Genomic DNA, 23,511 nt, shown 5'->3' with positions numbered 1-23,511 from the left:
TGGAATCCCAGATGACCTCAGGGCTGAGCAGGGGGTTCGCAGATGAGGGTTGTCAGGGCCCAGAGGAGGCCCAAGGGCAGCAGAGGAGCGTGGTAGAGAGGGCCCGGCTGCAGCAGGCCCTAAGGGAGGAGCCGCGGGGAGAAGACGCCTGGGTCACCCCCATGTCCCCCAAAGCTCCCCTGCAGCATGTGGGTGACAGGAGGGTGAGCAGCTGCCGATGGAGAGGCCGGGAGACGGTCCCCGTGGCAGGTGGTGCCATGTGGCTGGACCAGCACGGCCTTCCTGAACGCTACTTTTCCTGAGGCCCCTCCTCAACCTCCCTGCAAAGGGAGGTGGGGAGACTCTGGACCCTTCTCTGTGCCTCCTAGAGCAGCCAGGCAGAGGCAAGGCCAAGGGGCCTGCTGCATCGTTGCCTTTGCTGCTGGGCGCTGGCTGAATGACGGCACGGCTCAAGGGCCTCGGGGAAGCGAGCTTCAGTGCCCTCGCAGAAGGAAGGGTGCCTGCCCGACGACAGGCCAAGCCCTTGCCAGGCTGGGGTGCTCCCAAGTACTCCACTGGCCACATGCCATGGAGCGGCGGGGGGTACAGGGGTCTGGGCTGGGCAGGGTGGGGAGGCCACCAACTCTGAGTACATGCTGTGCACGAGGCCCGGGAGGCCTCACAGGGTGCCGTCAGGGGACGCGTAAAGGGCAGTGTGCTGCTCTCACTCCCGCACAGGAAGGGGGCACGTGGGGATGGAGGGGCCCAGGTGGAAGGAAAGATGTGAAAGAATGTGGGGCAATGGCTGGAAGGTGGGACTCAGGGTCACTAGCCATTCTGTAGCTTTCTTCTTCACGGAGAAGAGACAGCTGGGGGCTGGGTAGGGGCGAGAAGTAGGATTCACCTTGGCCGGAGGCCCCTGGTGGTTAAGAGCTTATGAGGCCTTGGAATGAGCAACTGAGGAACAGTCTAGAAATGCCTTCCTGAAAATCCTCTCCAAGAAGGAGACCTGTCATGCACCGAAGGGTAGGTTAGGGCCCCTTGACTTAATTGCAAAAGGCCTGCGATTGCCCACTTGCTGCTCTAAGCCCCCTGTGGACACTACCTCACTGGACTTTTTTGAATGGTAGAGAAGGGGGCACCCAAGTCTGGATGGGAGGCCGGGTCTGGGGGCTCCCCTCTGGAGGGACAGGCCCCTTGTGCTCTGGAGGGTGGCCCGTGGGCCTCTCACCCTCCACCTGCCTTCCCTGGGCCCTTGGAGGACGCTGACGCAGGGCTAACTGAATGCATAACTTTATTAAATAAATGCTTTGTCATGACAAAAGACAAAGATCAAGGAGTAACATAAATTATAAGTTGAATAAATAGTATACAGCAATCTTCACTTTTTTAATAAAACGTGAGATCCTCTGGCTTTTTTTTTCTTTTTTTTTATTTCCTCAGGTACAAAATGCTAAACAGGAGGCGAGCCCCTCTGCATTCAGGTGATTTTTTTTCCCGCTTTTTTTTAAAATTCTTTTCCCCACAAACTGGTTTTATTTGTCAATTTATTTTTTTTCATCCTCTTCACCAGTAAAGATTATGAGCGTTTATTAAAAAAAAAAAAAAAAGTCGAAAACAAAACAAAGGGAGAGAATAGAGCTATGATATGTATGTACGTAACACTACAAAGAGCTACAGTAATATGTGCTGTGGTTATTGCTGTCTTCAAAAAAGAAAAAAAAACCGGTAGGCAACTCGGAATCTGAAGGAATCTTGTCTGACAACTGTCTATCCGTGTGGGCTACTGTGTGGTGGTGGTGGTGGTGGCGGTGGTGGTGGCGGTTGTGGTGGCAGCGGTGGTGGTGGCGGCGACGGTGGCGGGAGATTCGGGACTCAGGCTGGTGGCCGGGGACCTGAGAAGGTGGCTGACGCTCCCCACCTTCCCTTTCCCCACCCAGAGGAGTTTGAGAGGGGGGCCAGGGTCTGTGAGGATGGCTAGACCATATAACTCCATTAGAAAACCCAGAAAGTATGTTTATAAAAAGAAACAAAAACCCAGGAGGAGAAAAAAAAAAAAAAAGTGGAGAAAAGTGCAAAAGGAAGTCTTGCACTTTAGTGGTTTTAAAAATAAAGACAGTACAACGCCCAGGTGGCTGGCTTGGCAAGTCCCCATCCCCTTGTGCCACCACTTCTCAAAATTTAGCCTCCTTTCTCCTGCAAACCACAAATGTCCTCTTTGAGACCCAGGGTTGCTTCTCGTGGGCTCACTTCCCTCTAAGGCCCCCGTGCACCGAGGCCCTCCCTGGTGCCAACAAGCCAGGTGTCGGGAGAGCGGTGGCCGGGCCCACCTGCCCGGGGGAGGCTGACCCTGCAGGATTCCCGGGGAGACCACTGAGATGGCGATGGGCAAATGAGCGAGGAGACAGGAGGTAGACCGCACGGGGCCGCCTGGGCCTCCCGTCCTCCCCTGTGGGGGTTGAATGTCTCCAGGCCTGTCTGTGTAGGCCTGGCTGTCTGAGAAACGTTCGAGCGTCACCCGTCCCAGATGCCCTGTTTGCCCAGGTGGGTAGGGAAGCTCTGGGGGAAGGAGGACGGGTCCTGGCGAGGCCTCCATCCGCGACCCGGCGGCAGTGGCAATGACAGGTAGTCGTCTCCCTGCCAGAGCGAGGCACAGGTCAGAGGGGATGGGAAGAGGCCTACTGTTGGGTGGGTGGGTGGGTGGGTGGGGGTGACATTTAGTCTTGAGGCCACAGAGAACTACAGAGCCTGAGGCCTCGAGGTGAAGCAACAGTAGCCCTCAGGCAGCCTGGAGTCAAGGAGATCCCGGGTCAGGATCCCCACTGGCGGCGCTGCCCACCAGCCTTCCCTCCCGCCCTCCTGGCCCAGGGACGCTCCATCTCCGTCCTCCTCCTCGACTCCCTCCCCAGGCCAGGCCGCCCCCTTGGGAGGCTAGTCTCATCCCTCATCCGTCATGCAGGTCCTGCGTCGTCTAGGGAGTGGCCAGCTGACCGGAGTCACCCCTGCAAGCACTGGGCTCACAGGCTTGGGTGAGTCGCGGGAGCTCCGGAAACCCGAAGACTGCTGGGGTTCAAGCAGGCCCTACTCCCCCACCTCATGGCCGGCGGCAGGCGCCCCTTCAGAGTCCGGGACGCAGCAGGGGGAAAGGAGAGAGCCTCTCTCAGGAACCAGGTCCAGGTCTTGGGAGGGGTGTGCGGTGGGGGGTATGCAATTCCTGGCTCAGTCTTTTCTTAGGGGGAATGGCACCCCAGTATCCACTTGGCAGATCCCAGTTAGACGGCTGCTCAAGATGCGCAGAAAGGATGGGCAAACGGTAGAGTGAAGCGGGAAAGGTTTACAATACTGGCCTCAGACACGGAAATGTGAGTCGGGGGTTTGGGGAGAGAGTTGTGCAGAGAGATGGGGCGCACTGACGCGGCAGGTCGACTCAGTCCTCTCGGCCGCCATCCCCATCGGGCCCTTTGTCCTGTGGCAATCGACCGTCTCTCCTGTCCCAGCCAACTGTCCTGGGGGGGGGCGGTTAGGGAGGCAGGAATCCCCCCCCGCACCCCAGCCCCAAGTCCCGTAGCTGCAAGTCTCCCACCAGCTGAAATGTGTCTGCTTCTCCGCTGGAGAAGTTGGGCGCTGGAGTGGTCCCCACGGCGTCACGCCATCAGGGAAGAGTGGAGAGAGCTGTGTCCACAGCGAGGAGGGGGCCCCTTCGCCGGTGTCCCAGCCCCCTCTCCCGGCAGGCTGGCTCCGGCCTCCGAGGACAGCCCCACGGGCGCCGGTTTGTTGGGAACGTCAGCGGGAACGGGAGTTTCCTTGGTTCCGAACCTGGCTCCTGAGGACAGCACCCTGCAGCATCCGCTCGTCCTGGGCCCTTGTCCCGTCCCCCCCCCAGGGAGAGAGCCTGCGCCGGGCTGGCCGGAGGCGTTGAAGGGCTTGCAACAGTCTGCCACCTGTCCCTCACTGCAGAGCGGAGGTGGCCACCCGCGTGCACGGTCTTGTCCCTCCGAAGGCACGGCCGGTCTGTGCCGATCCCTGCTCCTGCCCAGCGGCAGGTGTCTAGAGCCCACCTAACGGTGCCCACCGTCCCCGGCGCCCAGGCCTGGAGCGAGCTCATTTCTCTCTGAGGAACTGCGCCCCCATTCTCTTCTTGCTGTCGTCTTGAGTCCCAAAGGCCTAGAGGATGGGGAGCCAGGCAATCGCGCTGGGCTTCGTCCCCCTTCCTGTTGCTTTGCTCCAGAGCTAGAAGGAAGCAGTCCCCCCTGGCCCTCCAGCCGGTCCCCCCTCTCCTGCTCCCCTTTTACCGGCTCCCCTGCGTTCACCCCGGCTCACGTCCCTCCCGCTCACGTCCCTCTTTCATTTCAGGCTCTCTCCTGCTCGGCCAGCGCGGAGGCCCAGCAAGGCCCTCAAAATGTCCAAATGCAGGCTTGGCCCGGACGGGAGAAAAAGGCTGGGCAGGACCAGTGGGTCACACTTGGCCCCGTTGTGCTTGTTTGGTGCAGGGTCCAGAGGCGGTGACTCCCGGAGGGTCTCAGGGCTAACAACGCCAGAGGCGCGGGGGGCGCGGGGGGCGCGGGGGGCACGCCTCGGAGAGCCCTCGTCTACCCGGCTGGGTACCTGCGGACACACCTGCACACACCTGCACGCGGGAAGCCGGGAAAGAGTCTAACACCGTGGCCCACCGAGGGTTTGCGTCTGCCGCTCATGGGAGGCTGGCAAGATTGCAGTTATGGGTTGTGTCAGAAGAATATGGGTTTTCTCGGTTTTCCCAGAACGAGGAAGCTCCTCAGTGCACCCAGAGGAACTGCTTTGAAAAGTTAATGCAAACCTTCGAAGGAAAGGGAGGAAGAAAGCAAAATAGAAAGAACGTAGACGTATATGCCTTATACATGACTACATGGAGCCTCGTAGAGAAGTATGGACGAGGCCGCATCGATGTCAGCCTATCCTCCCCCAGAGGGGCCGTGCTCGGAGCGGAGGGAGCGCCTCGGGGGGCTCAAACCACCCGTGTCAGCGTGATCTGGTCACCCTGGGAGAGCAAGCCTCTCGGCTCCGGGGTGTGTCCTGCTTTCTAAAAGTCTGCACGGGGCCTGAAGTACGCACACCTACTTACTCTTGGTATTTCTGCGTAGGAAAACCTATCTATCTAACGGCACTCGGTTATGCAGTTGCTTTGTTTGGAGAGGAATGGAATGCATTTTAGTTTTCAGAAGTTTTGGGGAAGGAGAACCCTCTGCCGGGGGGAGAGGGGAGGAGGAGCGGGTTCAAGCCATGCAGCTTGCTGGCTGGCGGTGGAGATAGGTCAGGAGAGGCGCTGACCCCTCCGGTCTTTTCCCTTCTCCCCCCGCGACCAATCCAGACGGGAAAACCCCCAAGGGTGCCATCGGGTGCCACACCTTGGGCCATACCTTCCGGTGCCCAAACGTCTCCCAACTCAGGCCAGGGCTGGACACGACGACGGGCCGGTCCAGCCGTGGTCCCGGTGATCTTTCCCTTCCTGCCCACGTTCTTCTTTCCTTCTTCTTCGAAACGACACTCTGGTGTCTCCCTCTCTCCTCTACACGTGCACTTTCTTCCCTTCTCTCTCCTCTCTCGTGTTCCTCCTCTCTTCCCCTCCCTGTCCCTTCAACTTGCCTCAAAAAGAAAACCATTTTCAAGATTTTTCAAGGGGTGTGTGTGGGGGGGTCTCCTTAGCTGTCTGCATCTCTGCTGTTGCCGGTTTGAAAGTTGAGACCTTGCTAGCGATTCCGAGGTCCTCAGTTTCCTCAAATAGATAGATATATGATTTTTTTTTTCCCTTAAATGAGATGAAATGAGTGGCGTCCTGGGGTGGAGGGAGGTGCTGGCTGGAGTCGGGGCTGGGGATGGGATGGGGCGAGGGGAGGACGGGGAGGGGACGCGTCACTCAACGTTGCTGCTGTCGAAGGTGTGGCACTGAAAGTCCCCGTCGACATACTCCATGCCTGGCAGCTTCATCCCATACTTGTCCACGCACCAGCAGATGCCACGTTTGCGGCCACGGGAAGGCTTGCACTGGGGGAGGGGGGAAGGGAGAGGGACAGGCGGTGAGGGTGGCTGTCCCCCCGGAGGCTCTGCTCCTTGTCTTCCCTGCCCCAAGACAGACTGTGACCCCAAAACCATCGGGGTTCTGCTGTGCCCCCTGCACGGGGGTGGCCCTAGGGAAAATGCTCATGTAGACAGCCCGCCCTCCACTAGCTCTTACAACCTCTCTTTCACGCCACCCGTTCAGGGCCCTCCAGCTTGACAGTCTCCATATGGCTACGTGATCTGCTGAGGATGAGGTGACAGCGATGCTGCGGCTGCATCATCTGTACGGCTTTATCGGGTACCAGACGCTACTTAACACTTCCCACGGAGAAGGTCCTGTTCTAAGTGCCTTTACAAAGATGAATCCCTAATCCCTCATCACTGCGTAAGGATAACAGGTACGATGGTCGATGGTCGTTTTGCATCAGAGTCTGGGGGCAGAGACTTTAAATAAGGAGATAAGGAGGGCACAGCTCCTAAGTGGGAGAGCCAAGAATTGACTCAAGGCCGTCTGGCTCTTGACCCTCAACTTAGACGAGGGGCACCCTTAGGGAGCATCAGGGTCACCTGAGAGGGAACTTGTTAGGAATGCGAAATTCTCAGAGTCCACCCCCAAAACCCCAGGGTGGGGCTCCACAATTGGTGTTTTAACAAGCCCTCCAGGTAGTTCTGACGCCCCAGGATCCCGGAGAACCACTGGCCTAAGATAACGGGGTAACCGCTTGAATAGGCTAAGTATTAGCGCAGAAGTGTTGCCCAAAAGGGCAGCCTGGCTGGGAATGGGACGTAAATCATTTCACGTGGTTCCTGCGGAAAATTCGCTTGGAAGTCACTATCTGTGCGCATATATTTACGTGTGTGTGTTTATCAGAAAAGAATCTATACAACCTGCGACATGACAGTGATAGAACGCTTGCTTTTTTGGTGAGTTCATGTAAATGAGGCGGATCACTAAAACTTAAGTAGGTCCGCACGGGAGGGAAGGGGGAAAGTCACGATTGAGGTACTTGCATGGATATCAGGGATTCAGGAAACACTATTGTTAACGGCACAAACCTTCAGCACTTGGAGGTGAAGGGTTTCTGGCAGCTGCCCCTTCAGGGGGCCCCTGAACATGGGAGCAGGGGACGTACCTGCTTTCTCTTGTAGAACCCTTTGCGGTCACAGTTGGGCAGGTACACGGCACGAGGCACCATGCGTGGGCTGGCTTTGAGCTCCTGCAGGGAAGCCTCCATGTGTCTGCGGCAGGGGCCCTGTGTGAAGACGGCACGAGTGAGACCCATGGCAGGACCCAAGTGGAAAGCACCTTTCTGGGGACGCCTGGGGAGCTCAGCGGCTGAGCGTCTGCCTTTGGCTCAGGGCATGCTCCTGGGGTCCTGGGATCGAGTCCCGTATCGGGCCCCTCTATGGGAGCCTGCTTCTCCCTCTGCCTGTGTCTCTGCCTCTCTCTGTGCCTCTCTCATGAATAAGTAAAATCTTAAAAAAATAAAAATAAAAGAAAGAAAGAAAAAGAAACCACCTGTCTGTGCAGAACGTGGGGCGCAGGGCACTGGGAGCTAAAGGGTCAGTGGAGAATTTTTTTCAATTAGTCGCTACCAGAGATCTCTCCTCCTTTGTACCTGTCATGCACTCTGGGTATAGAAAAGTGTGCAAAACCAGCATCTGACCGGTCACGGGGCATACCGTCCCACTTTTCTTGCACAACCCCCGCCCTGCTCTGATTCAGTCTGGAGGTGGCCGTCCGCAGGTGCTCCGGGGAGCGTGCTGCCCAGGTGAGGTCACAGCCCCTGGCGCTTGAATGAGCGCCTTGAATGAGCACCGCCTCTATGCCCCGCTCGGGTAAGCCCTGAGTTCTGATAAATGGAAGCCGTGAGACGTCTCTGAATTCCATGCTAGGACTCACCTAAGCACTGGCTGCTGAAAATACTCATTTAGAAGCAGGGAAAAGTCAAAAGGCAGGGGTGGTGGTGGCAGAGGCGGCCTGGCAGGGATGCCGGTGGAGGCGGGGTGGGGGGGGCAGTGTCCCTGTGACTCACCTGCTCAGATTCCTGTCTCATCTCGGGGGCAGAGATGACCCGGGGGTGGGCAGTGTTCTCGGCGCCCCCCACAAACTTGGACTGGGTCAGCTTCTTTCTGCGATCCTTCTTCACCGCCTCGGCCTTCAGCTCGGAGATGCGGGTGTGCTTGGGCCGGAAGATCTTGGGCGAGTAGGTCTCCTCTGCCATCTCGGAGGTGGTTGGCTCCTCGTGCTCACGGGAGTCTCTCTCTGCAGGAGAAGGAGGTGGAGGGTCAGCCTCTGGGGCCGTGCCAGAGCTTACCAGACTGGGGACAAGCAGGGGAAGAAGGAGGACATAGGGGTCCTCGCTGCTGGAAGTGCTGGGAAAGGCTGGCATGACTCGAGTCCAAAGGAGCAAATCTGGGAAGGCTTCATGGGGTGGCATGGGGTTGAAAAGGTCAGGCTGATAAATGAGGGCAAGTCTGACAGGGGGGAGAGGACATTCTGGGGGCAGGATGGGTGTGTGTGGGGGGACGTTGGTGGGACGTGGCCCGTGGGGGTGCTCAGTGCTGGTCGGGGACTTGCTTGCCTGCCACGGGGCTGGCTCTGTAGATGGGGCAGTGGCTGGATGGGGGTTGCCGTCTAAGAGCATGACCTGGAGATGCAGGCTGATGGGGGAAGGAAGGAAAGGCCAAGTCTGTCCCCGAGTGGGGCCTTCGTGCTTCCAGGACTGTTAGAGCTGAGATCCATTCAACTTGGAACCGGGGAGCAGGAGGGTTCTCGGGATCTAGACTAGCCGGGTGGTGAGGACCGTCATGAAGAGGAGGGGACCTGAGGGGGCCAGACAGGTGGGGCCTGGAGGATGGGTGGGGGGACCTGGAACCCCACGGCCCTGCCCCGGCTCCGGGCTGGCTCCGGGCTCTGGGCCCTGGGAGGCTGGAACGTAACCCAGCTCCAGGCCAAGAGAGGCCGACAGCTGGCGGGGGCTGGAGCAGTTATATATAGGAGAGACTTGGTGACAGTCTATACTTAGCTGACTTATGACCTTTAAAGAAGTAGGACTTTGTTCATTTATTTGTTGATCTGATAATTCCACCCCCCCCCGGCCTCCTTTCCATCTGCAGACTTCCAGTACATTCTTATCTCCCAGACACTCTTCTCTGGGCCCCTCTTCCTCCTCTCAGCTCCTTGACCTCGCCAGCCTTGGCAGACCCGGAGTGGGGAGGGCTTCATCACTCTTCCCAGGTGGGCAGGACGTGACCAGGATGCCCGCAGGGAGACCAGGTGCAAGGTGGGGGTGGGTAGGGGCGGGTCAGTCCTATCTTCACCGCCTCTTTTCAAATTTTAGAGAGAGAGAAAAATAGGGCTCTGGGGTGACCCCGGATAACTCAAATGAGGTGAAGGAAAAGCTTGTTCTCCAGCCACTCCACTGTCACTGGGCTCTCCAGGAGCCACGATGACAAGGCCCTGGGATGGAGAATAGGAGTCCAAGGAGGTGGGGATGACGGGACACACAGGGAAGGAGAATCTTGGTGAAAAGACACTGTTTTGTGTCCCCAGGGGCAGGAACTCTCTTTCCAGGGGAAGTTCCGGGTGTGGGTTAAGGGAGGCATTTGGGGACCTGGCCTAACCTGGTCAGGATGGCAGGTGGCAGGAAGCACCTGAGCACCTGTTTGTCTCTTGGCTTGGGATTTGTCAAACTTAATTGAATAGGTATCCGGTCTTTAAGGCCCTGGCAGGGAAGTTTCCTGCCCTGAAGAAGCCTCCACAAGTTTGCAGTGTTTTGGGTGGTTAGCTGGCTTGGATATTTATCCACAGAGAGGAAGGGAGGTAGTCACTAGAGGGACACGATGCGGAGCGAGCAAATGGCAGAGATACGGGGAGGCATTCTCGGAGCAAAGTTCGGAGCCAGGTCCCCATCCCCCACTTTTGGTCTTTCCCTCCCTCTTCCCGCCTTGCCTGGACTCAGGGCTCTGACTCTATCAGATCTGCTGCGATCATTAATCAGCGTGGTGGGCGATCCACCTGGTAGGGGGAGGATACCGTCTAGGGTTAGCTGAAGGAGTGACGTTTGGAGTAAACCAACTTTTCTTGGTTGCGGGACAAGCTAGAATGGGGTGACGTGCAGGGGAGCAGTGGGGGGCTCTGTACAAACTGAAATGCTAGGGCTCTGTTATCTAGTACTGAGCCCGAACCCGAGGCTCAGGTCTTGGGGAGAGATGCGTGGAGAGGAAAAGCCAGCTGTGGGACGGAAGGTTGCTGAGCCCATCTTGCTGAGTGATCTGAGGCACTTCCCGCAACCTCTCTGGGCATCACCGAGCGCTCTGACCCTGAGAAAGCAGTTGACCACTGGGGTAGAAGAGAGGCAAGAGATGGCTGCCACTGAAAGGTTGGGAGCACTGGGGGGGGGCATGGCCACCCCCTTCCCCTAATCAAGATCGTAAGCAGGTGAAGTGAGGAAAGGTGGGTGAGGGCACAGGTGGGAGGGTGGAGCAGCTCCAGCCTGGGCTGGAGGGCCAGCAGATTGGTGTGTGGCTGGGCTCCAGGAGTTGCCACTTCCGTGAGGGAGATCCAGGGAGCTGCTGACCTCCAGTGGCTGGAGCTGTACCAGCTCCTGGAAGTCTTCCAATGCACCGTCAGGTCCATGCCCCTGTGTCCAAGCAAGTACATGAACATATCTCAGGGTGCTCTTTCTAGCTCTTAAAAACACCAGAGATGGGGGTGCTGCCCCTCCTCCTCTGGCCACCTGTTGTGCCGGAGCCCCCCCCCCGTCCCTCTGGTCAGAGAGTGTCATCCACCAGATGTGGTGTCCCCTCTCCCGGGGCTTCTCTCTCTAGCCTTGCTGGACACGGAGGCCTGCTGGCTCACGGCACTCCACATACCAACAGCTCTTCTCAAGACCCTTCATCTTTTAGGACCTTTTCTAAGAAATGCTATGGGCTGCCCTTAACCTTGACTCACTCCTCCTGGGACGGGGATGGGGCTATTAACAGTGGTTCAATAAGCTTGGGAGCAACTTTTCTTGGACCTTAGTCTTTTCCCCGAAAGTGTTCAAGGATGGCCTTGGGACTAAGCGCATGTTCATACTGGAAAACGATGTGGATTCCTGTATGTTCTTTAAGGAGCTCAAAGCACTTCTGCAGGGAGGCCTGGGTGGTTCACCTCTGCCTTTGGCTCAGGTCATGATCCCGGGATCCTGGGACTGAGCTCCACGTCGGGCTCCCTACTCAGTGACAAGCCTGCTTCTCCCTCTCCCTCTGCCGCTCCCCCAGCTTGTGCTCTCTGGCTCTATCGCTCTGTCAAATAAATAAATAATATCTTAAAAGAGAGAGAAACCCTAAAAAGCAAAGCACTTCTGCAAACCTTCTCTCCTTCCCTGGCCATACCCTCCCTGGTTCACAGGCTTTTTTTTGGCTGCTTCTGAAGGGCAGGCTTAAAGTTTTGATGTGTCTCCTGGTTTTTTGGTGCCACTTAACCCCAACCTATTACTTAGGCAGCCAGGGCACTGGAGTCTCAAAGATACCAGTCAGGGTCTCGTGGTCAACTTGCAGGCTCCAGAGACAACGGAAACTCAGCACAGAGCCAGTGCGGAGCTACAAAGATGAAAAGGCTGGAGAGTAAGACGGGGGGTTGGAATGCCAGGGCCCGCTAGCCCTCCTCAGCTGCTTCCTGGCCAAGTCATAAATAGGCTTTCAGTTTGGGAAGGGCTTCAGTTTTAGCTAAGACAAGCAGGCACACGCACACTGGCGGTTCCTGTGCTCATTCATGGAGAGAAAATGGACCAAGGTTGCAGAGGGGATTTAGGTGGGATGAAAGGGAGGACTTCCCGAACTGTGGAACAGCAAAGGAACTACCAAGTGCAGGGGGTTCTCGAAGCTGTTCCACAAACAGGCCAGTACCTCCACATGGCCGGTAGGTGGCGGAGGAGACTCATGGCTGCACAGCAGGTCCCCGGTGCTTATTTCCAGGGACCTCAAGGCACTTTTAAGATCTGAGATTTGTGTGCTGCCCTCCTTGACTTCTGTGACAGCTACCCAAATCCTCTCCTTCCCTCTGTGTGTCTGCAGATGCATTTCAGGAGTCAGGGCGATGGACAGGTGAGGACTAGAAAAAACAAAAAACCCATGTATGGGGAGGGTGAAGGCAGCTGTGAGAGCTGGAGGCTCATGGAGGGACAAGGCCGACCTGTGCATCTGTGCATAGCCTCCTACTGCTTCTCTCGTCTGCAGCTGAAAAGTGATCTGGGGACGAGGGGACCCCTTCGAGGGCCTCTTGCCCTTGTCTCCATGTCCTTCTGAAAGGATTCTACAGCAGCTGGAAAATGGGGAATGCTCAGTATTATTCCCGCCTCCAAGGGGCAATGGAGGCAGGGCCCGTTAAACCCTCAATCTCATCCAATGGCCAAGGGAGCAGGGGCTGTCACATGGTCCTTATGGGTGCCTTTCCTGATGGGCGGGTTCTGAGTCTGGCCTGCCTCCCCACAGGCTCTCTGATGGCCCCTGTCCCTGCCCCGTCATGGGGGCCAATGCAGTTCCTCCTTCATTCATAAGGGGGTTCTGCGTCCTGCTGCTGCGCCAGCACCCACGGAGGCACACTCAGGTACACGGCCCTTCCCATGGCAACATGAACACCTGCTGGAGGACTACGCCATTATCACGTCCCAGCAAACACAGAGGGTGTCTGGCTGGAGGCCCAGCGGCTCTGGATCCGGAGCCATCGTAGGGTGGGCAGCACTACCACAGCACAGCGGACAATGCCCGAAGCGGGCCCATGCTCTTAAGAAGCCTTCCGATTCCATCCTGCTCCATGGACTGTGATGGAGATGTTAGGGACCTGCTGCTCCCTGCAATCTATCTCCCCATGCTGGTCATGCCCTGGCCCCACTAGCACCCTGGGCCCAGGCTGGTGGTAATTTCCCACTCTATCTTAATCTCATCATCAGACTTCAAACAGAGTGGCCCAGATACCGCCACTTTGCTTACGGAAATTGAAGAAACCGAGGCGTAACTTGGACTTCACAGCTCAGGAAGACTGTGGGGCTTGGCCAGGCCACCTGGACCTGGGGAGAGGAAAGTCTCTTTTTGTAGCCAGGAGACAAGATGGGTTTGCCCAGAATCTCTCTACAAGTAATGAAAAGGGGAGCTGGGTTTCCTCTGGCTCTCACTCTAACTCCTTCTGTGGAATTTAAAAAGTAAGCTTCTTAAGAGCGGAGCCCGGTCATCTATGTCCACCTCTCCATCAGATGGCATTCGGTATATAAGCTGAAATGGAGAGATGCACAGATTTCTTCAAGAGATGAAGAGAAGCGGGTCGAGAAGCGGGCCTGTAACATAAAGTCGGGCATGTTACGGTTCCACGGATGCCGCGAGAGGTCACCTCACCCTGCCCCTTGCCTTGAAGCCCTGGAGCTGCTGCAGAGGGAGCCGGGAAGCCGAGTAACAGGACCAAGTACGGCTCCCCTGGATTTCCTGGGCTTCTTTGATCTAAAGTCGTGCTCTCCGATATAGCACTCAAGAGTCACATGTGGCCACTTAAATGAATAAATATTAAATCGAATTACAAGTGGAGCTTCTTGGTTGCTCTATCCACTTTTCAAGGACCCGTAGCCCCAGCAGTGAGTGGCTGCTGCGGTGGACAACACAGATGCAGAGCATTTTCATCACTGCAGAAAGTCCTCCTGGACAGCGGGCCTGAGGGCACTGATCCACCCCTGGCCGTGGCCGGATGCCTGCACCCCCTCCCCACTTTGCCCTGTTTCCCCGCCAACCTGCCTCCCCCTGCTCTTTGCCAGGACATGCAGCTTATGGGGCAATGATGGATCGGCGGCTCACTGTTTAAAAAAACTGTGAAACGCGTTTCAATCTCCTGAAGTCTGACCGTTTCCCAGCCGTGGATGCCAAATGAATCAATGACACCGCGTGTGCATGCCTTTGCATAAAGAGAACGGGCCCAGGGCGATCGGGAGGGGCTGCCGGGCCTTCCAGGGGAACTGCCTCCTCTTAGCCATTCCAGTCCTGGCCAGTGTGTGCTTTGTCCCAGCCTCTCTTGGAAGACACTGTTTTCTTTTCCTCTGTGGTCAGTAACAGGCCTGCATGTTCTGGGCTCTTTTTAACACGAATTATGGGCTGGGAAGCAAAGGAGCGCTGTCTTTTCAAGAGGAAAACAAATCCAAATAACCATCATCCTGAGGAACAGTTGCAAGAAGACACTGGAGAAGGAAGAGGTGTGACTCGGGGTGAGTGGTGGAGGCGGGGAGCAGGTTCAGAGAATCAGTGACTGGACAGTGAGGACAGGAGACCTACCCTGCTGAGCTCCTCTACAGCCCCCACCCCATTCCAGACCAGGAAACTAATGTAGTTGGGTGCTCTAAACCAACACCAAAGTTGGCCAATGTGGGCACGCAACATCTCTATCCTAAATAGAGAATTGGTGACATCATATCGCATGGTGGGTGAACAGAGTAAGAGTTGGAGTACCAGGAAGTCTGATTGCCAGCCCCAGCTGAGAGGAACCAGTCCCCACCTAGAGGGTTCCCTCCAGAAGCATCCCCCATCTAATGGCATTACTTCATGCTGCGTTAGGCATGAGGTCTCGTTCCAAAAGATGGAGAGAGAAAAGGTGACCCACTGCCCTTAATGGCGTAGACCTGGCTGCTGTCAAGTTGGTGACATTCCTCCAGAATGAAAGGCGAGGCTCTCACTCATGCATCTCCCATTGTCCTGGGAACAGAGGTAAAGGCAGAATTCCCCCCGTTCTTTTCCCCCTAGGGCCAAAGTAGGTGAGGGCTGCGCTTTCAGTACACATTTCTTGATCCCTGGGAGACAGTTGGTGATAAATTTGCACGTTAGAAATACACACTTATGTCCAGCTCCCCAGATAAGGTTCCCTGGCTGGGTTTCTCTAGAGCTGGGGAAAGTACAGCGTGCTCAGGAGAAACGTCTGTGTCTGTTTCCCACATACACCCTAAACCAGAAGGGAATGGAGGGGGCTTGGTGGGAAGCAGCTTCTGAATGGAGAAGGGGGAGAGGGAGAGGAAGCACTTGGCCATTTCTCTGACCTGGCTACACTTCCACTCATGACTCATCACAGTCCATTCAGAACATTACAATTAGGCAGCCACATTCCCTGAGAACGGTCCTGGGTGACCAGAAGGGGGTGGCAGGGAGCAGGCAACTAGATCTTTCCCTAGGTTCCCTAAGAAAAGAGAGCTGCTGGGGGTCAAACAAGAGTCCTGTGGTGTCTGGAAGAGTCCAAATTCAGACTCTTCCTGTTGGACTCTTTGGGGCAGAAGGAGAGAATGCAGAGATATTATTTCCCTTCTCAGGTCGGGGAGGGGCTTGCTAGTGGCTTCCACACTTTCCAGTTAGGCGGCCACTAGCCACACGTAGCTATTAAAGCTTGAAATGTGGCTAAAGGGGCCGAATTAAAAATTTTATTTCATTTAGGGCCACCTGCGTGGCTCAGTCTGTTGAGCATCCGACTCTCGATTGCGGCTCAGGTCATGATCTCAGGGTGCTGGGATGGAGCCCCGAGTCGGGCTCACGCTGGGTGTGGCTCCTGCTTAGGATTCCCTCTCTCCTTTTCTCTCTGCTCCCCCCCCACTCTAAAGAAAGTTATTTCATTTTAATTGATTTGATTTTTAAAACTAATACTCAGTGTGGTGATCAGAAACTTTTTGAGTATGTTTGGAATGACTCAGGTATATGAATCCAGTTTTTCGACTGTAAACTTTTTTACAAAGCTTAAATATACAAATCGAGTATTTTTAATGAAAATTTAGTGTCCAAACTGGGATGCGCTGTCCATGCAAATCATACCTCAGATTTCAAAGACTTTAATATGAAAGAAAGAACGTAAAATATCTCATTATAACTGCTGGAGTATATGTAGAAATGATAATATTGTGGATACATTGAATTGAAATATATGCTTAAAATTAATTTCACCTGTTTCTCTTGGCCTTGTTAAAAAGTATGGTTACGAGAAGATTTGAAATCACGTGTGTGGCTCGTATGCAGTTTCAGCTGGCCTGGGCTGTTCTAAAGCATCTGGGACGAGAGTCATCTTCAGTGGTGTGACAAAGAGACAGTGGAGCATACTCAGTTCAGCTGTGATGGCAGGACCTAAATGGTTCGGGATAACCAGAGCCCACCTAAAACATCTGTGCGAACCAGCAAAGGTCAAAGGAAGCCAGGTTCTGAGTGCAAATTCGGTCTGGGTCTTGCCTCAGGATTTGGCTAGGGAAAGCCCATGTCTGATGGTTGAGGTTGAGGGATGAAAAATGAGGTAACTAACCTATTTATATTAAAATTTCCCCCAGGGTGCACTTGACAGGTCTAACCTCTTGGGAAGAGGTCGTTAACTTATCTGCCTCCTTCTTAAGAATCCCCCAAGAGAGGAGCAGCCGCAGCTCCAGGATGTGTTAGCCTGGCTCTCCGAAATGCCTCAGATTCATCTGAGGCCCCCAGGTGTAATCAGGAGGCTCCACTCCCATCCTTTGGAAAGATCGCTGATAGACCTGTCCATGTTCCAAAACCTGGTGACTCTCTGGCTGTCTTCCTTATCAACCCTTAGGGCGTGTGGTTTTTCTCTCCTGCTCTCACGCTGCCCCACTGGAGGAGCTGGGGTCTCCTCATCTTGGCTCGCCTGACTCCATGAAAGGCCTGTGCAGGTAGAGGCTGCTTGCCAAGGAAAGCTGGCCGCTTAGGGGCCATGTTCTCCTTCCATACTGTAGGCTGCCACACAGCCAAGGGGAAGCGAGGGCCTGCCTGCCTTCCCAGATCAGGAGAGCACCCCATAGTTCAGGAAAGGAGGTTTAGTCCACGGCCCCAAGGCCGGGGCTCAGCACTGCTCCTTTCCACCCCGGCCTAGGCCAGTCTTGTTTCCAAGACCATGGAGAAAAAGGGAGACAATGGAGTGTGGTTGAAAATAAAAGCTGGGGGTAGGGGGACTGCATTCTCCACTTTAGAGCCAGTTCACTTCTTACCTTAAAACAGAGCAGTCCCCCCGCCCAGTTCATCTTCACAAGCCCCACTATGGGAAGACAATGTTGGGCCATATTTGCTGAAGGCCTCATGGTAAGTTAGGCCAGGCCTTGGTGAGAGCCCTAGTGACTAGTCTAGAAAGCCCAGAAGAGCGGAATGGGTATAGAATCAATAGGACTGTCAGACTGAGTTCCATCTAGTCCTGGCTCTGTCACTAACCCTGCACTCCCTGCCTTGGTGTTCTCATCTGTGAAATTACTGTTTTGAGTACTAAGATCTATGGGTTGTTTCCAGCATTAGCACTCTTTGGCCAGTACCTAGACCATTCGTGGGGAGACACTAGGACCAAGCTAAGCCAAGTGGCCAGGTAGGAAATGTCACTTTATCTCCCATAGAAGTTTGCAATAATTCCTCTGGATTTATATTAAAAAAAAAAAAAAGGCATCACAATAGAAATCATGGAAACAGAACTGGAAACAAAAGTGGGGGGATCCTCTGGATAGAGGGCAGTGGGAAATAGAAGCTTAGAACTGGCTTCTTTCTTTTTGCAAATAGGTAATGAATCTTATTGTTTTGGAAAACAAAATCCAGACTGTAATTTAAGGATGGCCTCCGGGGATTGTATCTTTGGGACCAACTATAGTAAAAATGCGAAACAAAAACTCAAACAAAATCCCTCCAAATTGCCTCTTCGTCTCTCACCACACCCATTCTCCCATCCTCTTCACTTCTACTCCCTGTTGATCCCTCACTGGTACCTGGTCTGTACATGGAGTCCTTCCAGTTTCTGGATGCTGGAGGCTTGGAGTGTGCGGATCCATTCTTCGAAGTTCTATGTTCTACGCATTAAATAACCCAAAGTTTCAAAGGCATTGCTCAGGTACAAAGTCAAAGCTTTAGGCAAAAATTACCCTCCTTTCCTGCTAGCCACCTCCCCCCACCTCCCATCCCTTTTAAGGGGACTGGGGCTTCTGTGGGATTCCTACTCCCATGCCCTTTGCTGTAACCCCCATGGTGACCTCTGCCTCCTAGGTCAGCCCAGTCCTCTCTCTGCAGCTGCAAGTCCACCTGTCTGCTCAAATCCAACCCAAGCCTAAGCACTAACTGGCAGCTGCTCTGACTTAAAACTCAAGCCCTCAGGGAATGCCGTCAAGCTAGGGGATGGAGAAGGGGGGGGTGGGGGGGTGGGGTCGGAAGGAGGGATAAGAAAAGAGAAATATGGAAAGAAAATGAGTTCTCACTGTGGCCAACTGTCTTTGCTCTTCCAGTCTGAGCTGACACAGCAGAAAGAGGGGGCGGGAGGCAAGAAAAGTCAAGTTAAAAGCACCGTCTCTCATCTTCCCGGCTCCCATTTTGGTTGGCTCAGGGCACAGCCAGCCTCTCAAAGGCTTATTTCAAAGGGAGGGGGTGCGAGTGGGAAAGGAATCTGGCTCCTTTGGTTTTCCATGATCTTGTTCAACCCAGACACAAATTTGGCCAATAAACCGAACTCTGGGACTTGACTTCAACATGGCATTTGGACCAGGCTTGGAGTGGAAGCCAGGGTGATGGACGCCAAACCCCTCAGAGATGCAAAGGCCAAATTCATTTTTATTTAGGTAATATTTTTTTTCGTTCCCAGAGCATACTTTCTGTCCACTCTCTCTTATTTCTCAATGACAGAATGGAAACGCAGAACCCATTTCTCCTTGTATCCCAAGCTTAATGTCTCACGGGCTCAAGGGAGATCTCCCAGAACCAGGCCAGGGCCCTTCTCCCAACAATGCCCAAGCAAAGCCTGGTGCGTCCTTGCCTCCATCCAGCTCACCGGTATTTATTGAGTTTGGCTCAATAAAGAACTCCTGTCTCCCGCCTCCCTCCAGCCTCACACACACTGCCCTCTGTTTCTATATCTATCTTTGCCCCAGAACTGGCCAAAATAAAATGCAGGGCCCAGCGGGCTCCCAGCACCCAGTTCTCGGGCAGACTGGCTCTCTGGTTGCTCAGCAACGCGCCCAGCAAAACACCAGTCTCCGCCTGCCCGCCCTCAGCTCTTCCTCCAGCAGCTTTGGCTGCCTGCCACCTCGCTCTCCTCAGCTCCCCATTCCGGATTCGAGAAATGCACTTTTTTTCTTTTGCTTAAAAAAAGATACGTATCTATATCTTTCTGTGCGCACATATCTTTTGGTGTGTGTGTGTGTGAGTGTGTGTGTGTGTATGCATCCATCATCTCTACCTGTATCTCTACCTGTATGGCAACCACAGGAGGGAGAGGCAAATCCAGGTTCTCACTGCCCACCTTGGTAGGGATGATACGGTGCTGGGGTGTTGGGGAGCAGGATTTTTGGCCAAGGGAGCTGACACCTTCCTCCCTGTCTCTGTTGACTTCCCTCTCTTTATGGAACCTCTCTGCGCCATCTCCAACTTTTTGGGGGACCCCCTCAACGGTTGCAAAAAGCTAGAGCCAGGAGCGCCCACTACCATCCTATCTTCCAGGAGGAAGGAGTCCCCGAAGCCATCCTGCAACCGTGCTCCGTTGGCACCTGCCAGAGGCCGGGTGGAGTCGCCAAGAAAGTCGGGGTGGGGCGGGGAGGCAGCCACGGGTTCCCCAGGAGGCGGCCAGAAGGTAGGGGTTGAGGAACAGGCTGCAGAGAAGTCTGAAAGGCATCTTGCTTGGGACAAAAGCCGGTGTCTTTGTGTGTCTCTGTGTGTATTACGTTCAACTGGAAAGTTGGATGATGAGCCAATTTGCTCTTCCAAGCGGTAGCGCGCGTGCGTGCGAGCGCCCTGCGCGCACACCCTCCGCACCAACCACATCACACCAACCACACGGTTGGGCAAATACAAGCGAGGCCAGAGCGGCTGAGTGATACCTTGCATACTTTCTTTGTGACCGGATTATTACCCAGAGCGCCCGCTTCCAAGCCAGGAAATCAATTCATACCTTTTCTCCCCCAGGCGCTAAGCTTTTCCAAATCCACATCCCCCAGGATGAGCGCGGCCAGGACCGCCTTTGAAAAGTGGCTCTTAATAAAAATAACTCCACAAACCCGGCCCCTCGGGCCTCCGGGGCCTGCGCGTTGCACTCTGTTCCTTTTTTTTTTTTTTTTTTTTTTGCAGGCTGCAATCCGGGGGAGGACTGCCTCTCGCAAAGTGGAGGGGCTGCCGGGGGCGGCCGGGGGGCGGCCGGCAAACCCTGCGAGGCTTGCGGGGTTCCAGGGTGAGCCCGGGAAAGTCCTGCTGCTTTGCAAGCGCTTCCGCACTCCTATCCTACACGATCGTGTCTGTAGCTGGCAGTTAGGAAAACCCAAGTCGGGGCGCCCTAATGGACGGGATGGGGGCTGGGAAGAGGGACATTGTCCCAGTAAGAAGCTACACAGAAAAAAGAAAAATTTTTTTTAGCTAAGTTTTAACCCCCTTCGGAGAGGATCAATAACCAGGTTGGTTATTCACTGGTTAAGAACCCAGATCTTTGTGCACAGCTCCTTAGATCAAAAAAAAAAAAAAAAAAAAAAAAGACGGGAGATCAGGTAAGCGCCAAAGAAAACCCAGGCTAAGGAGGGGGGCAGAACCGTTCTGATTTAAAAAAAAAAAAAAAAAAAAAGAACCGTTCTGATTGAACAGGCAGCTCAGCCAACGTTTTAAACCTTAGGCTCCAGACAGAGAACTGGGGGGCGTGGCCGCGAGGGGCGTGGCCACGGGGGGCGGGGCAAGAGGGGGCGGGGCCACAGGGGGCGGGGCTACTCGGAGGAGGGCGCGGCTCCCGGAGCGTGGCTTTCCCGTCTCCGCCCAGTAGATTTTGCATTCTGCGTTTCCAGGGGCCTCTTGCATTTACACCACACCCACTTGTGATCCGGTTTGATAGATTGAGGTGGTGGTGGGGGGGGGGGGCTGGGGGGGCGCGGGGTGGGGTACAGATGAGCCCTGGCGGGGAAGTGGTGATGCCTGAGTCTCACATCCCTCCTTGCCCCCATATCCACCTTTCTTCCCAGGTAAAATCTGAACTGGGGCGGGGGGGTGGGGGGGAAACAAGGAATTCGATTCAGGGACGAATACTCAGCATTATTGGACCAGAAACCCTTCTTTCCCCTCCCCCCTCCGCCCCCCGCCGACCCCCCACCTCCCCACCGCTGCAGCCCAGCGTGCCAAAGTCATTTTTCCCTTCTCGGGAGGAAAAAAGGTATTTTGCATTTTAATAATGTCTTACCACGTACCGCAAACCATCACACCAAGTCTAGAGCACTGGGTGTGCGCGGGGAGGGGCATCGGAGCCCCCCCGGCCCCCTCGGCCCCCCCGCCCCCGGCTTAGCTCCCCAGCGCCCGAGCGCGCGCGCGGGGGTGTGCAGGGGCGGAGGGAAGGGAGCCCCGGGACCCGCCGGCAGGGGGGCGGGGGCGCGGGCGGGGGCGCAGGTGGGATTACCGCGGAGGGCCGGTGCCGCCTCTCTCTCCAGGTCCCCAGTTAAAGCAATATTTTAACAAAAGAGATTTTTCTTTTTTTTTTTTCCAAGTTCGAAAGAACCCGTGTTGGGTGGGTGGCGGAGGGAGTCTGTAGGGTAACAGGCGCCTTCTCAGACTGGGAGCTGAGCACCTGGGGGTTTGCACGGGGACGCCGCTGCAGCTCGGGGGCAGGATTCAGACGGGGGGGGGGGGCGGGGAGGGGGAAGGAGCGAAGGCTCGGGGGGCTCGGCTGGGGGCGCGGCGCGGGGTAGCCGGGTCCGCCAGGCTCCGATTCCGAGGGGCCAGGACCGTGCCCACCCTCCTCCCGGGCTCCACCCCGGCGCCAAGCCGCTTGCGGGGCCGAGCGCGCGGGGCCGGCCGTCCCGCGTCCCCGGCCGAGCGCCGCGCAACCCGACCGGCACACCGAGCGCGCTCACCGATCTTGGCTTGCTCGCGGTAGCTCTTCTCGTTGAGGCAAACCCCGCGGCCGTGCAGCAGGGCGTGCAGCGGCTTCTCCTCGTCCTGCCGGGGGAGGCAGCGCAGCCCCTGGGCGCAGCGCTCCGTGTAGACGCCGCACGACTGCCCCTCGGCCAGGGCGCAAGTCATGCAGCAACCGCAGCCGGGCTCTTTGACCAGCTCGCAGCCCAGGGGGCTGGGGGGGCACATGGAGAGGGCTTTCTCGTCGCAGGGCTCGCAGTGCACGAAGGAGCCCAGGCCCTGGGCCGGCCCCGCACAGGAGGCCAGCAGCAGGAGGACCGCGGTGAGCACCATCTTCTCCGAGTCTTCCCCTTTACCTTGGGGCGGGGCACGAGAGCGAGAGTGTGGGGAGAAAGGGGCCAGGAGGGCGCCCGGAGAAATTAAAAAAATGTTTTTTTTTTCTGGCAGGTAGAGCAGGTGCCCTCCCCCAGACAATTGCAAAATGTGGGGAGAGATGGAGGGCTGAGGTGCCTGCAAGCGAGTCCCAGTTGCAAGGATTAAAGGACTTGCAACAGGTTGGGGGAAAAAGAGCAGCGCCAGGTGCACGCGGAGGGAGTGGAGGCCAGAGAAACAACCCCCCCGGCCAGACCTGCTCAGAATTACAGGGAGGAAAAAGCCAAAAATTGTTCACCCCAAAGAAACCGCCGAAATAATGAGCTCGGAGGCTGTGGAGGAGAAGGGGGTGGGGGCGGGGGGGAGCAAAATGGGTTTGTCTTCAAAAATTTGGTTTAAGACCTAAAATGCACCCTGCCCCTAGTTCCTAACCTTCAGCTGCCTGCAGCGCGCGGCTGCCGCGGAACAGGTAAGAGGCGGCGGCGGTGGCCGCGAGGGTGGGGGAAGATGTTGAAATCAAGAAATTAAAAAAAAAAAAAAAAAAAAAAAGCCCCCAATCCAAACCCCTAACACCTCTCTGCTCCCGCTGTGCCACCACCTCTTGGAAATTCGCAGGTTCTGCGTGAAGCTCGAAGAAGGGTGCAAACGGAAGAGGGGGTAATTAAAAGGAGCAAAAAAAAAAAAAAAAAAAAAAAAGAGAGAGAGAGAGAGAGAGAGAGAGAGAAAACCCCACACCGGTTTGCTCCTCTTTCCTAGCTCTTTCCCCCGGCAGAAGTTTCCAAAGAGACTACGGGCTCCGGTGGAGCAGGCGCTTTTAAATAGACGGCCCCTGGCTGCCAGCCAGTTTGTAGCTGCTATTTGAGCTCCCCAACACCCAACCCAGGCGAGGATGCCAAGGAGCTTTGCAGTACAAACTCACACGGGGTGGGGGTGGGGAGAGGCCTTCTAGACACACGGGGGCTCCCCTGCGCTCCCGGAGCAGTGCCCTCCTCCCCCCGGAATGCAAGTAGGGGGCACGGGGGACCGGCTGGGCTGCCTACGGGGCAGGGAGGCGGGGGGGGGGGGGGGGGGGGGTGTGGATAGGTGGGGGGGGTCGAGTGGAAGAAGCGAATATTCAGGAGTTGGTGGCCGCACTGAAGAGGAACTCGGTCTCCCTCCCTCCCACCCCTTAACTAGCCAAGGCTCCGGCTGCAGGGAGAAGCATTTTCTTATTAGCCAAGTGGATATATACCGTGCCCAAGAAATTCTTCCCAAGCTTTGGGAAATGGCTGTCTGCTAGTGTCTAAGTTA

At 55.7% G+C, this 23,511-nt stretch overlaps 1 protein-coding gene across 1 annotated transcript; it reads right to left on the bottom strand.

Moving 5' to 3' along the window:
• Positions 1-3,293: 3,293 nt before the first annotated feature.
• IGFBP5 (insulin like growth factor binding protein 5) lies at positions 3,294-23,010 on the bottom strand. Its single transcript, XM_072813092.1, has 4 exons — positions 21,849-23,010; positions 8,052-8,281; positions 7,149-7,268; positions 3,294-6,000 (listed from the first exon to the last, which is right to left on the bottom strand). The coding sequence occupies exons 1-4, from the start codon at positions 22,180-22,182 to the stop codon at positions 5,869-5,871; spliced, it is 816 nt and encodes a 271-aa protein (XP_072669193.1). The 5' UTR covers positions 22,183-23,010; the 3' UTR covers positions 3,294-5,868.
• Between the last annotated feature and the right edge of the window lie 501 nt (positions 23,011-23,511).

This window comes from Canis lupus, chromosome 36 (assembly GCF_048164855.1).
Source record: "Canis lupus baileyi chromosome 36, mCanLup2.hap1, whole genome shotgun sequence".
Lineage (NCBI taxonomy): Eukaryota > Metazoa > Chordata > Mammalia > Carnivora > Canidae > Canis > Canis lupus.
This window is presented reverse-complemented; position numbering and strand designations above follow the sequence as displayed.